Source organism: Podarcis gaigeae (assembly GCF_964106915.1).
Source record: "Podarcis gaigeae genome assembly, chromosome: 15".
NCBI classification, from domain to species: domain Eukaryota; kingdom Metazoa; phylum Chordata; class Lepidosauria; order Squamata; family Lacertidae; genus Podarcis; species Podarcis gaigeae.
The window spans coordinates 31,261,309-31,277,318 of NC_139692.1; the positions used below are offsets into that span (position 1 = coordinate 31,261,309).

The following is a 16,010-nucleotide window of genomic DNA, read 5'->3' on the forward strand; positions in this document are numbered from 1 at the left end:
AGTTCAGTCCTTGGCATCTAAGGATGCAAGGATAGTCTGCCGGATCAGGCCGATGGCCCATCGAGTCCAGCATCCTGTTCTCACAGTGGCCAGCCAGATGCCTCTTCTGGGAAACCAGCAAGCAGGATCTTAGCATAAGAACAGCCCTCTCCCCTCCTGTGGTTTCCAGCAACTAGTATCCATAAGCATACAACCTTTGACTGTGAAGGCACAGCAGAACTCTCATGGCTAGTAGCCGATGATAGTTTCTCCTCCTCCATGAATTTGCTAATCCCCTTTTAAAGTCGTTCAAGCTGGTGCCTCACTGCCTCCTGTGGCAGGGAGTTCCATAGTTTACGGTAACTATGCATGAAGAAGAACTGTCTCGATTCTCTCAGCTTTATTGGATGTCCATGAGTTCTAGCGTTAAGGAGAAAAACTTCCCTCCGTCCACCTTCTCCATGCCCTGTGTGCATCTTTCTGAGAGAGAGTCACCCCTCCCTACTGAGACTCTGGACAGCGGCAGACCAGGGATAGCCAGTTTGATGACTTCCATATCGAGCTAGTGTGGCATAATGGTTGGACTGGGACCTGGTAGGCCAGGGTTTGAATCCCCACTTGGCCAGGAAGCTCACTGGTTGTGACCTTGGGCCAGTCCCTGCCTCTCAGCCTAACCTACCTCACAGGGTTGTTGTGGGAACTGAATGAGGAGGGGGAGAACTATGTATGCCACCTTGAGTTTCTCAGAGAAAAAAGTGGGATATAAATACAATAAATAGATTTTTTTGGGGGGACTCCAACTCCCATCATCCACTGCAATAGCTGGGCATGATGGGAGTTGTAGTCCACCGCATTTGGAGGGCACCACAGTGGTCAGATGGACAAATGGCCTTGACTCACTGCTGGCCAGTTCATCTATTTAAATCTGAGCAAAAGTTTCCTGTTGCTATTGTTGCTTTCCCATCTCTTCTCTGGAGCTGTATATCACGGCTATAAATTTCAAGTGTATTCAGATGGTTTATTGAGAATTCCTGGCTGCTTGCTGCGATATAAACAGGTAGCGTCGAGGGCTGCTTTCTTCTGAAGCTTTTAATTGAATTACTAGCAGGCTCTCGGGAATAATGAAAACACGCTATCATGCTACCGGGTATTCCACGGGATTGATGGAAGGCTGGCGCCGGATTTCTGCCGCTGCCTTGGGGGTAGAGGTGCCCCTTCCAGCCCAAGGGACTCGCTCCCTTTGGGGGCAATACTTTCGGGGGCAGAGGCAAAAACAGGCGGAACAACGAATGTGAATTTCACCTTTGATACCGTAGTCTGGTTTCTCTGTACACCCCTCCATTCTCTTTCCACCATTCAGGGAAGTGGCAGAGTTGAAGGAGACCTTGTAGCTGGGCAAAAACACTCAAGGAAGACATGATATGTGGCTTAGGGAGAGAGGTGTGACCTAGAGAAATCCCAAGGGCCAGAAAGATAGCTCCGAAAGGCTGCATTCGGCCCCAGTGTGTGTGTGGTGAGATTTGATCCCCGAGCCACAAGAGGACCGACACACACAATCACACATGTTAATGCAAGGCAAGGTTAGGCCTATTATGGACAAGGGGTATCCCATTCCTGACTGCAACCATAGATCCCTGCCGCGGAGGAGCCTGCAGTCTTAAAATTCAGCCCTGACAGAAAGTGATTGGGGCTGAGACAGCGTCTTTTGAACCAGGGGCCACACTTCGAGTTTTAGGAAGAGAGCTGAGTGCCAGTCGCAAGATGGCTGTCCTGGGTAGGCATGGCACCTGACAAAATTGCTGGCCATGGTTGGGCCTGGTACAGTATAAAATGACTGCCACGAGTGGGCATGGCATCACGTTAAATGGCTGCCACAGAGAGTTTAATATATGGCAAAATTCTGGAGACAACTGCCCTTGACAGCAGTTTTGGGAATTCCCCAGACACCAGGTGTGTTTTGTGACTGGCGTGGGTCTAATTGTGACCCTGTGGAGATCTCTGGATGCCAGGTTGACCTCTGCCCCTTGCTGGCTCCTCCAGCTTTCTTATGCAGGCAAACAGAAGAGCTTATTTGTTGTATTTATATCCCATAGTAGCAGTTAATGGTGGTAGTGATCAGTGGTTAGAGCAGAAGATCCCAGGTAGGGCTTGGACTTCCCTTGCCTGAAACCTTGGAGAGCTGCTGCCAGTCAGTGTGGACAGTACTGAGCTAGACAAACCAATAAGGCACCTTGCTATGTTCCTATGAGAGGATGGGCTGCTTCTATTGATTATGCGTTAAACCCCTTTAAAAGTATTTCCATCTTTCTTTCATTATGCTTTATGGCATTCCACTATAGTAGTCAAAAAGAAGGAAAGCTTCGAGCATTTGAAAAACAGATATAAACAGGCCAGTTTGAAGAGTGGGTGTAAATAATTATCACATCTCACTATAGTGCTATATATATCTTCCAAAATAATAATATTGAAGTGCATAAATAATCTAAGTATTGGAATGCCATTAACAGCTTCTTGTGTAAACACCATCAAATCCATTGCCTGAATTATGCATGTTTGATAAGAATTCAAAAGCATGTATAGAAAGCATGCATAAATAAATATAGAACCCCCTCTACATAAAAGCAAAAAATAAGAAATGAAACACAAAGGACTTGATATGATGCTGTGTGTTTTTGTTTTGCTCGTGTTATGGGGTGCTTACAGACAGAACATTTATTATTACCATTAAAACAATATATATACTGCTTAACTACAAGGGCCTCTGAGCAGTTTACAAAGATACAACAGGAAAAATAAGAATCTGTTATATCTGTATAATCAAAGTGAAAATAAAATACCCTCTTGAGTGAAACAGTCTTCAGGAGGTGGTGGAAGTTCAAAGGGAGGGGGCCTGCCTCACCTCAACTGCAAGGGAGTTCTGCAAAATTTGGGCCACAGTACTCAATGCAGCATGGCTTCTGGCGGAACTGAGGCATGGATCTGAGTTATGGGGGACCAGTAACAGGGACTCCCCTTAAGAGCTCAGTGATCAGGCAGGGATATACTGTAAGAGAACAGTTGGTCCTGGGTTTTGCATACATACATACATTTGTTGTTTAGTCGTTTAGTCGTGTCCGACTCTTCGTGACCCCATGGACCAGAGCACGCCAGGCCCTCCTGTCTTCCACTGCCTCCCGCAGTTTGGTCAAACTCATGTTTGTAGCTTCGAGAGCACTGTCCAACCATCTCGTCCTCTGTCGTCCCCTTCTCCTTGTGCCCTCCATCTTTCCCAACATCAGGGTCTTTTCCAGGGAGTCTTCTCATGAGGTGGCAAAAGTACTGGAGCCTCAGTTTCAGGATCTGTCCTTCCAGTGAGCACTCAGGGCTGATTTCCTTAAGAATGGATAGGTTTGATCTTCTTGCAGTCCATGGGACTCTCAAGAGTCTCCTCCAGCACCATAATTCAAAAGCATCAATTCTTCGGCGATCAGCCTTCTTTATGGTCCAGCTCTCACTTCCATACATCACTACTGGGAAAACCATAGCTTTAACTATACGGACCTTTGTCAGCAAGGTGATGTCTCTGCTTTTGCTGTCTAGGTTTGTCATCACCTAGGTTTGTCATACATACATACATACATACATACATACATACATATTATGTTTTTGTATGTGCTGGAAGCCACCCAGAGTGGCTGAGGAAACCCAGCCAGATGGGCGGGGTATAAATGTTGTTGTTGTTTCATTTGTATGCTGCAGTTCCACAGTTGAAAACATGCTCAAGGTGGCTTATGAAATTAAAAATAAATAATTACAGCATAAAAAACACATAAATGCAACATACGTAAGTACAGGCAACTCCCCACTTACGCAAATCCACTCTATAATTTGATTACTGTATCTACATGAATTTAATGCGCCTTCGAATCTAATGCACACCTCAATTTTTCCAAACCTTAAAAACCAAAAAAGTATTCGCTGGCGAATGTAAATGTGCCATCAAATCTAACGTGCACCCTAATTTGGCCAAAAGGAGGTGTGAATTAGTAAATACGGTACTTCCAAGAAATTCTCTTCTTCTGATTGTTGGCTACATAAACAGTGCACCCCTAATCCACCCCAGAGCTTACTATGTGTCCACCAAGCTCCCGTTTTCATTACGACCTCTTGCCGCACACACAGAAAGAGAGAGAGAGAGAGAGAGAGACCCTGGGCCTCTCCCACACATACTGGGCAGGGCGCCAGCCATCTCTAGCCTGCTTCATAGCTCTGTTGCTCTGCACGACGCAAAATAACTCCTGGCTTCAGTATGCTGCGGAGAGTGTGGTCGCAACGGGGAGGCCTTTTGTGGTCGCTCCGACAAGAGCCAAGAATATCTGGACATTAGCTACGACTCTCCGCTGAGATATTAGGCTGAGACAAATTGATAGGAGCTGCAGCCAGGCTCTGAAGGCAGAGCGGAGCTGGCACGGGTCAGATAAAACCGCACAGATGAGAAGGGAAAGATTGGGGTGGGGGAGAAGAAGGGAGGTTTGGGGTGGGGGGTTGTGAGAACATGCTGGATTGATGCACACAGCCGAAGGAGATGGTAGAGTCCTGGAGAGGCAGAATGGACTGTACCACATCTTTGTTTATTGCCTTTGCATCCCACCTTTCTCTCCAAGGAGCTTAAGGTGACACACACCAGTCTCTTCCTCCCCATTTTATCCTCACAACAACCCTGTGAGGTAGGTTAGTCTGAGATTCTGCGACTGACCTGCATGGTTTTGAAACAGAGCTTGGATGGCCACCTGCCAGGGATTCTGGAGCGGCGGTCCCTGCATTGCAGGGGCTTGAACTGGATGACCCACGGGGGGGGGGGGGGTTTAATTCCGCGTTTCTAACCCAAATGGAGAGATGCAGCCATCCTGTCTCTGTGAAATTCGTAGGATCTTTTCTGTAAGGATCCATGGGAGAATTTGGTTCTGTTTCCTCTACCCAAGCCCGTAGCAGGCTTCCTTTAGGGGAGCAATCGCTGGGCTTTGAAAGCTACTGTTCTGTAGCTGGCTGGCAGGCAACTCTCTGCGGATTTAACTCTTGCACCTGCCTCCCCCCACCCCCACCCCCTCAGCAAAGCTGTCTACCTATTAACACCAGGCTAAGCTGGGAATCTCTGTGCCTTAATTTCCAGATGCTAATTGCAAGACAGATTGCAAGCAGTTTTGCAGGGCGCTTTGGATCATGTGGGGGCAATGCACAGATTGCTTGTGGAGGGGAGGGCGGCAGCAGCAGCGAGATCACTCCATTTCTGCTTTATCTCATGTTATTTAAGGGGGTGTCTGGAGGATATGACCTGCAGCCCGTGGTTGGACATTGCTGCAAGGAGCTGGTGAAGTCCTGGTTTCTCATGTGTTGATCCACAGAGGCCCAACAAGCTTGTCCCCTGGATAGTCAGTGAGACATTTTGCCCCCTCTCTCTGCCATCATTTCAGAACCCAATAGGGGTGCGCATCATAGAGTTGGAAGGGACCATAAGATCATCTGGTCCAACCCCCTGCAATGCAGGAATTTTTTGAACAGCGTGGGGCTAGAACCCACCACCCTGGGATTAAGAGACTCATGCTTTATTGACTGAGTTATCGATTTGACTTTTCCAAAGGGTTGCTTCACTTTCTTTTGCCTCTATCCCAGGCCACTATTAGCACGTGGCCCCCAGAAGGCTCTCCAAAAGCAAATGAGGCCCTTAGGCTGGAAAAGACACCCCCGCTGGGCTTTAAACCTCTGTATCTCAGCCTTTTCCCACCTGAACCTTTTAAAATTTGGCCCCCTGACAGCTCTTCCCACCCAGACTCTCTGTGCAGAGTGTCACAAAATTGGGGTGCACGGTCGTAGTTTTATGTGGAGTAAAATGGGTCATGTGTTACCTTCTTTAAAAAAAAGAGAGAGAGTAGGGAACTCTAAATCCCACAGATAACAGCCTACAATGGAAAACTAAGAAAACCTACAAAGAGATACCAGAAATCCTGGAAAAGATACGGTAGCAGGATATACTGCCCTGAGATCTGCGGATCTCACTTTAGTGGCGGCCTTCAGACACTATTGGACTAAAGGTCCCCTCATCCCTGACAATTGGCCATGATCTAGGATTGACGGCAGTTGTAGTCCGACAACCTCTGGACAGAACTAGGTTGGTGAAGACTGTGATAGGCAATAAGAGCTGCCTGAACATTCTCGTATGTAGAGGGAAAAGATTGTTGAAAATCTGCTTTGTGGCAGTGGCTGCCAATGCTTTGGGGCCTGTGGGCGCCACTTCCCCCAAAATGGCTGCCATGCGAGTGGAGCATAATGCAAAATGGCTGCCTGAGGTGGGGCGTAACACAAGATGGCTGCTTCTTCTAAAAGAGCATAAAAAGAGAGAGGCTCGCCAAGTAGTGTGGAAATGCCCCAGTTTATTGGGAAAAGACACCTGCACCAGCCACTGCTGTGCTTCCTCACAGGGGAAAACAGCTCTTTGCCTTTGTCCTCTGTTCAGAAAGTGGCAGAGTGTCCCATCCTCATCTCCAATGAAATGTAGGTGGTTGAGGCAGCCTGGTGCAGTGGTTAGAGTATTGGACTAGGAGCTGAGAGACCAGGGTTTCAAACCTCACTTGGCTGGAGAAGCTCATTGGGTGACCTTGGGCCAGCTTAAACTACCTCACCGGGTTGTTGTGGGAATTAAATGAGGATAGGGGTTAGTTTACCAAGAAGGAAGACCCTCATGCATGCTAGATTTTTGAAGATATATTTATTGAGATTTTCGCAGGCACCATACAAGGTACAGATGTGCACTCTGCTGCCCGTGGGCGCTGCGTTGGCAACTTCTGATTTGAAAAGTTCACAGAGGGAGATCAAGGCTAGCATTGCATTAAAAATGATCCATATTTCTTGCTTTCCCCCAAAGAATGTAATTCATCTGTGTCCATCAACCATGGTTTGGGTGACACCCTAATTGTTGCGGCATCTATTGCAAGCCGATAGGTGGGATGTCTCGCCTGATCTCTGATTTCTGTATGATGTTGGCTTGCGTGGCGTAACAGGAGAATGAAAAGAAAAGAAAATGATTCATTCATTCATTTGTTTGCTTGTTTTGTTTTCGGGATTTATACCCCGTCCAATAAAATCCCCAGGATGGCTTACAAAATTTCAGGGCACAATAAAACAAATTGAAAACATACAAAAGAAGCAATAAAAAAGCAATAGCAGTAGCATAAAAAATACCCCCATACAATCCCAGCCAAGATAAAACAGAGCAAATTGAATTAAAAGGCCTGAGAAAATTAAGCACGTCTTTGCTTGGTGCCAAAACTGCAGAAGAGAGCCAGCAGGGGGCACCATTTTTTTATTGGGGAGGGGCTGTCCATTCACAAATTTGGAATTTGGGGAGATTGACACAGGTTGCTTCTCCTGCCCTGCCTTCCCCCAGGTCACACCCCTCAGAGAGAGAGAGAGAGAGAGAGAGAGAGAGAGAGAGAGAGAAAGCAAAGATACACCCCGACAATAGTTTGCTTTTTCCATGGAGTCCGGGTAAAAATTGGATCCTGCAGAATAAAAATGGGTCCTCTTGAATTTGCACAGTTTTACCATCATCAGATTAAAAGATGAGGATAATGATTCTGCTCTTCAACTGAAAGGTTTCCCAGGGCAATACACAAACCATTTGTTCTTTGTATTTTACTAGTGGGGTGTGCTCAGAACTGCCCAGGACTTTTTTGAAACCAGTAAACAATACAGTTTTTAAACGGATAGTGTAACGTGAGCTGAGTGATATCTCTTTGAGGGGGAAACCGCAGGTGCCAGGAGTTTTGTGGGGAAGTCCTGTGCATTAAATTATGTGTGTTGAACGTGCTTTAAGTGTATTGTGTGGCTCTGCCCAAAGTGTGTCCATGACTATTAGCTTTGCTAGCGAAGTAGAACCTCCATGTTCAGAAGCAGCCTGTCTGAATAGCCAAGGGGGAAGGGAGCCATCTTCTGAGCTGGCAGTGACTGAGCAGCAGGGCTGGATAGAGGAGGGCTTCATACTGTACACATACAGCCATCTCTGTGGATCTGAATCATAACAATAAAACTCGTGGGCATCCAATGAAGCTGAATGTTGGAAGATTCAGGACAGACAAAAAAAAGTCTTTCTCCTCTCAGTGCAGAGTTAGCCTACAGAACTCCCTCCCACAGGAGGCAGTGATGGCCACCCCCTTGGGTGGTTTTAAAAGAGGCTTGGACAAATTCATGGAGTTTGAGAGGGCTGCTGATGGAAGCTGTGCCGTGCCTCCACAGTTGCTGGAAACCACAGGAGGGGAGAGCTCTCCTGCGTTCAAATCCTGCTTGTGGGCTCCCCATAAGGGGAATCTGGTTGGCCACTGTGAGAACAGGATGCTGGGCTGCATGGGCCATTGGTTGGACCCAGCAGACTCTTCTTATCTTCTTTTGTGAAATTTATTAACCAAAGAAGGATGTAGATTACCACCTGTGCATTATTTGGGGCACATTTCCCCCTTTGTTCTTGCAGAGGATGATCGGAAAGGACTCTTGTCCCAAACACGATTCCAGCCGTTAACATTAACGGGGTTGCTCATGTCTCTCTCCCAATGCCTTTTCTTTTCAATTGTATTTTATTAAGTCTCAACATTTTTGTCGACTTTCCACCCCGTTTCCCATGGAGTTGTTTCTTCACTCTATCATCTGTCTATTAAAGCACAACCGCAATATTATAATCTAATTACTTCTGTTGCTCATAGCTCAAATCCTGCTCGCGAGGTCATTGTACTATAATATTTCTTCAAGTGGTCCGAAAAAGGCACCCGTTCTTCCAAAAAACGTTCATTGATACATCCTCTTAATTTTGCTGTTAATTTGCCAGTTCTGCATTGAGGAGTGGGTGTATCTCCCGATGGCTCTTTAATGTTGGGGTTCCTTGCTGCTGGGCTCGTGGTTCTCTGTTCCTGACCAGGAACCATAGCGACTGTTATTTGTTATGTCCTGAATTGCAGCATATGGTATTTTAGTGGGACGGGTCAGGTCTTTCCTTGGACTGGCAGGCATTCTGCCATTTGACCAGCACATCGGGACCTCTGCATTGCACCTCTGAGCAGCAGCAGCAACCGGGAGTGGGTGGGTCCCAGCTGCCCTCTGATCTCCCGAGCTGCGAGACGGAGTCAGAGTTATTAATAAGCAATCACCTTCATTAACCCACTTAATTGCATGCAGATTGTGTCCTTCAATCAGCAGCTCTTGGCAGAGCGGAGATGCCTCCACAAAGTATTTATGGTTCACAGCCAAAATGTCTGTCAGGGAGATGGGGATGGAAAGGAGTGGGGGTGTTGCTTGTGTCAGAAAAGGGGGCAAAGAGGGGGTGGTGTCAGTGTGTCTTAACCCCAGGCGGAAGCATTTGGAAGGGACGCAATCCGTAGAAACGAGTCATAATATTTTGGTACCCGGTTCCAAAGGGTGCGAACCAGAGCTGGCAACAATACAAAAAGGGAGGATAAAAGAAATGGCTATGCACTCTTATTTCGTTGTTCTTTTTCCGTTGTCTTTAACCGCTTTCCTAGCATGGAGGGCACCTGTTTGGTCAGCTGGGTTGACACTTTGTGGAACTCCCCACCACCACAAAATTCCTTTCCTGATCAGTAAGAGTGCATCTCAGTTTCCATGCCAGTTTCGCATGCATTCCATATTAAGCCCTGGTTGCAAAAAAGTATGCACCTCTGCACTTGCTTTCCCCTAAAACAGACAGGCAGTGTAGTATAGTGGTTAGTGTTCCATGCTAGGAAGTGGGAGATGTAGGTTCAAATCCCTACTTGGGCATAAGGCTCCTTGGGTGACCAGGGACCAGTCACTGTCTCTCGGCCTAACCTACCTCACAGGGTTGTTGAGGGGATAAAATGGGGACAGGGAGAAAACTGTGTGAACCACCTCAAGTTCCTTGGAGGAAATGTTGAATATAAATGGACTAGATGGTCCATGGGCCTGATCCACCAGCCTCTTTTTAATGTTCTCATGAAAGAAAGGACTTTTGCAAAACTCTTGGCTTCCTCGAAAGTAAGGAACTGCCAAGGGGAATCCCTGCCAAGGGGAATCCCTGCTTTCTGCCTGTGAGGATTTCACAGAGATGTCCTCTCCCCTGTTTCAACTGTTCTGTTAACTGGTAGAGAATGCAGGAGTATTTTTTTCATGTGTGTTGGACTTGTAAGAAAGTGAAGGTATTTGGGGAAATGATAGCTTTTCTCTCAGGGGTTTTAGGGACAGAAGTTCAAAAAAAAGAAAAGAAAAAAGAGAGAAGATAATTAAGCTGTTTATGTATGTAGTGACAGCATCTAGAATTCTCTATGCACAAAAATGGAAAGAAGAAGTAGTAGTTCCTATCAAAGAAGAATGGATAAGTAAGGTGATGGACTATGTGGAATTGGCAGTTAGCAGCCAAAATAAGAGAAACTCATGACAATTGTTTTGTGGAAGAATGGAAGCCTTTTCGGAATACTTAAAGAAATACTATAGTATGGTGAACTCAGGATTTGAACAATGAACAACAGAAGGACTTAGAGATTATTGTATTGTTGTTGCATAGCTGTCAACTTTTCCCTTTTCTTGCAAGGAATCCTATTCGGAATAAGGGAATTTCCTTTAAAAAAGGGAAACGTTGACAGCTATGTGTTGTTGTGGTATAAGAAATAGAAGGGAGGAGAAATAAGAAACACAATGGAAAATGGGGCGGGAAGTCAGCAAGACAGATGAAAACTATTATTATGTATTGGAACGTTTGAACATTTAATAAAGTATAGCGGGGGGTGGGGGAGAGAACGCAGGAGTAATTTTTGAAAACCTTGAATTATTGTGGCCCGTTCTTGTTGATACTTAATTATATTGCTTTATCTTTTTTTGCAAACCGCTTTGAGGTTTTTCGTTTTTGCAACCAAGTGGGATATAGATTTCATGAAGTGGACAATCCTATTTCTGGGAAAGCCGACGTTACTGCAGTGGCACCCCCTAGTGTCTGGGAGGTGCATTGCAGGGTGACCGGCCTGACCTCCTTTGACTCCCTCCTTCTCTCTCTCTTTTTCTGCAGCTCACGCCAAGGTCCTCCCCACCAGCTCGGAGCCCCCAGAGACCTCCCAGCCTCCCTCGGCTCCTGCCACTCTCCCGGTGAGCTACCGCCTGTCCAACACCCGACTGGCCTTCTTCCTGCGGGAGACGCGGCCTCCAGGCTGGAACGCCAGCCTGACGCGCTCGGAGCCCTTTGTTGTCTTCCAGACCAAGGAGTTGCCCATCCTGAACGTCTCCCTGGGGCCTTTTGGCGCCAGCCTGGCCTTGCCCAAAGAACTCCTCCAGCCTTCCAGCACCCTGGAGATCCCCGAGCGGCTGACGGTCAACTGGAAGGTGCGCGCCTTCATCGTCCGAACGCGGGTGCCGGCCACCCAGCCCACGGCGCAGGTTCTTTTCTACGTCGCCGGCAGGGACTGGGACGACTTCGGCGCCACCGAGCGGCTCCCCTGCGTGAGGCTGCACGCTTTCCGTGAGGCCCGCGAGCTGCGCACCTCCTGCCGCCTGCGGGGGGTCCTGGCCTCCTGCCTGGCCCAGGCTGAGCTGCCCCAGGCCTGGTTCGGACCCTCGGCCGTGCCCCTGGGGCGGAGGAAAGCGCCGGAGGGGATGGACCTTTCCGGGGACACCCAGCAGGTGGAGCTGTACTACACCCTCCATGCACCCGATGGGGCAGGGGACTGCGGGGGAGAGGGGGCTGGGCGAAGGGGGGGAGGAGGGGCACGGGCAGAGGGTCCCACGCAGCACCCGCTGCTCCGCATTGGCAGCCTGAGGCTGGTGCAGCCGCCCCCCGCCCCAGTCTTCCAGGAGCAGCGGCTAGACGACAACGTCTTCATTCAGCTGCCAGAGAAACCTCTCAAGCCTGGGGAGGTGCTGAGCATCGTCCTCTACCTGATGAACAACTCGACGGTCGAGCACTTCACCCTCAGGTAAGCAGCGCCTCGGGCAGTGGTTGGACGGGATGGTTGCTGCAGCGTCCAAATCACATGTGTCGCTCTCTAGGTGGGAGTGTTGCTTGGCTAGGACTCACTGACAGTAATGCATGAGGGAAGGAGAGGGAAACGTCTTTACCCGCAGGAAGCTGGCTTCCAAGGAGGTCTCTGAAAGCAAGGTTCTAGTCCTCATGGTTCTAAATAAAGGACTGAATCAGGAATCGTAGCATCGTAGAGTTGGAAGGCACCCCAAGGATAATCTAGTCCAACCCCCCGCAATGCAGGCATCTCAACCAAAGCTTCCATGACAGATGGCCATCCAACCTCTGCTTAAAAACCTCCAAGGAAGGAGACTCCACAACTTCCAGAGGGAGACCGTTCCACTGTCAAACAGCTCTGACTGTCAGAAAGTTCTTCCAGATGTTTAGATCAAATCTCCTTTCTTGTCATTGGAAGCCATTGGTTCGAGTCCTGTCCTCCAGAGCAGGAGAAAACAAGCTTGTTCCAACTTCCATGTGACAACCCTTGAGATATTTGAAGATGGCTCTCATATCTCTTCTCAAGTCTTCTCTTTTCCAGGCTAAACATGCCCAGTTCCTTCAAGCGCTCCTCATAAGACTTAGTTTCCAGACCCTTGATCATCTTGGTTGCCCTCCTCTGCACACATTCCAGCTTGTCAATATCCATCTTAAATTGTGGTACCCAGAAATGGACACAGTATTCCAGGTGGGGTCTGACCAAGGCAGAATAGAGTGGTCCTATGACTTCCCTTGATCAGGACAGTATATTTCCGCTGATGCAGCCTAGAATAGCATTAGGAAGCCTCTTCATGCCAAGTCTATTGGCCCATCCAGCACAGCTTTGTCTACACTGATTGCCAGTGGCTTTCCTGGGCATCACGCATGAATCTCTCTCAGCGCTGCCTTTGGAGAACCTAGGGGATCGAACCTGCGACCTTTTGCTTGCAGGTCAGATGTTCTGCCCCTGAGCTGTTGTCCTCCAAGAGTAAAGCAATATTGCAGTCCTCATGGGTCGGGGGGGGGGGGGGGAGACTGATTCAAATAGGAACATACTGTATACTGAATCTAGCCATTGGTCCACCTACCTCAATATTGTCAGCACGGAATGGCAGCAGATCGCCAGGGCTTCAGGAGTGAGTCTCTGCCAGAGCCTTGCCTGGAGATGATCTACCCTGGAGCTCTGGTCTGCCTCCATGTAAGGTAGCTTTTTAATGTAGTTGCCTGGAGACTTGATTTTTTTCCTTATCACCCTTGAGCTGTGAATTTAAAATCCACCTCCGTGTCTTGTTTGTATCTGGAGACCCAGCAACGATCCTTCTGGGTTCTCCTTTCAATGAGACCTTCTCAATATTCATGGATTTATTCATGGTGTTAGAAAGCAGCCACATTCTACACACCCTGGAAATCTGTGTTCGGCGCCAGGAACAGCTGATTTCAGCGCCTTATGTCAATTAGGCAAAGTGGGGGACATTTGCATAATTTATTTCATTTTGCATCATCTCCTCGGATCAACTGTTCACATCACTTCTGGGTTTTTTTTGCTTGTTGGCTCAGGGAGCTATCCAAGCTGGCAAACATTCATAGAATTGTAGAGTTGGAAAGGACACCTAGCATCATCTAGACTAACCCTCCTGCAATGCAAGAATCAGAGATAAAGAATCCCTTACAGATGTTTTGAAAACTTCCCATGAATCACAGAATTGTAGAACTATGGAGCTGGAAGGTTCTTGACTTTTTGCGAAACGGCATCATTCACTCGGCACATGACCTGTGCTAAAAAGCAACCCCGCATTGCAAATAGATGCAAATGGGTTGTATTATTTATTCATCATTGTTCTCATCACAGAGTTGGATGTTTTCCCTGGGATCCAAATTCGAGCAGCAAGGTTTTCCAGCTCCCAGGGATCCAGAGCCCCTGTTGGGCCCTCTGCCTTTCTTTCCATCTATTCAGTCCGTCTGTTATTTATTTATTCCTCCCACCCACCCTGAAGATGAAAGTTCGACTTGCCTCACGAATCAAAAACAAGACAATATGAGCTTTTGGAATTGGCAGAAAGCTAGCATTGCAGCAGCAATTGGAACATGGAAGGAAAACCCTTGTCAGGTCAAGCACAACAATCCCTTGTGAGCAACTCCTTGAGAGCCACATGCTGCTGGTAGGCCGGGCCTGAGGCCAAAAGCGGGTGGCAAAATATTTCATAGAATTGTAGAGTTGGAAGGGACCCACTCAAGGGTCATTTAGTCCAACCCCCTGCTGAATCTCAGCTAAAGCATCCATGACAGATGGCCATCCAAGCTCTGCTTGAAAACCTCCCAAAGGAGACTGTTCATTTTCACATTTACTGTACAGTAGGCTACATTCCAGCCAGTGGTTGCTGGTGCTGTTTGGGGCTGGTGGGGAGAAGGCAGGTAGCCCAAACAGTACAGTGGTACCTCGAGTTAAGAACTTAATTTGTTCTGGAGGTGCGTTCTTAACCTGAAACTGTTCTTAACCTGAGGTACCACTTTAGCTAATGGAGCCTCCCGCTGTTGCTGTGCTGCCGTCACACAATTTCTGTTCTCATCCTGAGGTAAAGTTCTTAACCTGAGGTACTATTTCTGGGTTAGCGGAGTCTATAACCTGAAGCGTCTGTAACCTGAAGCGTATGTAACCTGAGGTACCACTGTAATGGGAGCTGGAGCCATTAGAAAGCAGAGTCAACTCATTCTCACTCTGCCCCTATCCTCCCCACCCCGCAAGTTCTGCAAGGGAAAAAGATGAGAGACAGGTGAAATGAAATCCATGTGAAGCATAATGAAACTATGGAACTCACTGCCACAGGATGCAGTGTTGGTATCCCAACTCAAATGACTTCAAAAGAGGATTGTACACAATATGGCTAACCTGCCTGCTCTGACCCCGATATAAAACAAACATGCCCCACTGCAATCAACTGAATGCAGCCAACCAAGCTGTGGGCCCCCTGATCTCTCGCAATGTCAGTAACGATAAATGAATATATAAGCAATGGACCTGCCCAAGTGATGCTGACACAAACCCCTGCGCTAACACTATGCAACAGGGCCGAAAGAACAACACTCTTCCTCCCTCTCTTTCCCCCCCAACCACATCTACGACAGAAGTGTCTCTCACTTTGAAAAATGTGAAATGTGAAAAATATGAAAAAGACTGTGAATTGAAAGTGGAGATGATAGACACCCTTTTCCCTGCTTGTTTGTTTGTTTGTTTGGTTGGTTGGTTTGTAACACAATAAAAACTTTGATAAAAACTATTTAAAAAAAAAAGAATTGGACAGATTCATGGAAGATAAGGCAATCCATGACTGCTATTCCTGGTTACCATTCTCTGCCTCCATGGTTTGAGGCAGCAATGCTTATGAATACCAGTTGCTTGGTTTCTGCTGCTCCAGAGGGTAGGACTCAAATGGTGATTCAAATGGTGAGAAAGGAGATTAAAGATTAGGAAGAACTTTCTGAGGGTAAGAGCTGTTCAACCATGGAATGGCTATTTCAGAAAGTGGTGGGCTCTCCTTCATATATTTTTTAAAAGAGAGGTTGGACAGCCACCTGTCAGGGATTCTTTAGCTGTCATTCCCGCACTGCCAAGGGGGTTGGGATAGAGGACCTCTGGGGATCCCTTCCAACTTCACCATTCTGATTCTAACCCACCGTTATGGCTGCCACCTTCTGGTAAAGGCCGAGCTTGCCATTTCAGTTCATTCAAACAAATTTGGGAAGGTTTAAGCGACTTGCCCGAGGGCGCATGAGGAGGAGGGGGTGGGAGCCAAACTTGAGGGTCCTTCAGAAACAGGTGTTGCTCTCCTCTGTCTCTTCCTGCTTGGCAGAGTGAAGGCCAAGAAAGGGGTGAATCTCCTCACGACCAGATCCAGGCACCCCAAGTGGCTTGTGAATTCGGAGTTTCAGACTGGCAGCAAACACTCCACCTCAACCGTCGATGTGGCCTGGATCGGCGGTGCTCAACCCAGGTAGGATGCGCTTCTGAGATTTTTGGCCAGCATTGCCCATGCGCTTTTAAATTTTTTAATGCAAT

General features: G+C 47.7%; 1 protein-coding gene across 2 annotated transcripts in view; it reads left to right on the forward strand.

Annotated features, from left to right (window-relative positions):
- Window positions 1–16,010, forward strand: part of TMEM132E (transmembrane protein 132E) — a 121,679-nt gene that overhangs the window by 76,115 nt on the left and 29,554 nt on the right. Inside the window, exons 1-3 of one of the 2 annotated variants that reach the window (XM_083714384.1) lie at window positions 6,349–6,507; window positions 11,036–11,936; window positions 15,805–15,945. In XM_083714384.1, coding sequence (XP_083570510.1) covers window positions 6,501–6,507; window positions 11,036–11,936; window positions 15,805–15,945 — 1,049 coding nt within the window. In that variant the 5' untranslated portion in view covers window positions 6,349–6,500. Of the gene's footprint in view, window positions 1–6,348; window positions 6,508–11,035; window positions 11,937–15,804; window positions 15,946–16,010 lie in introns of those variants that run through there. The other variant, XM_083714383.1, reaches the window with a different exon arrangement.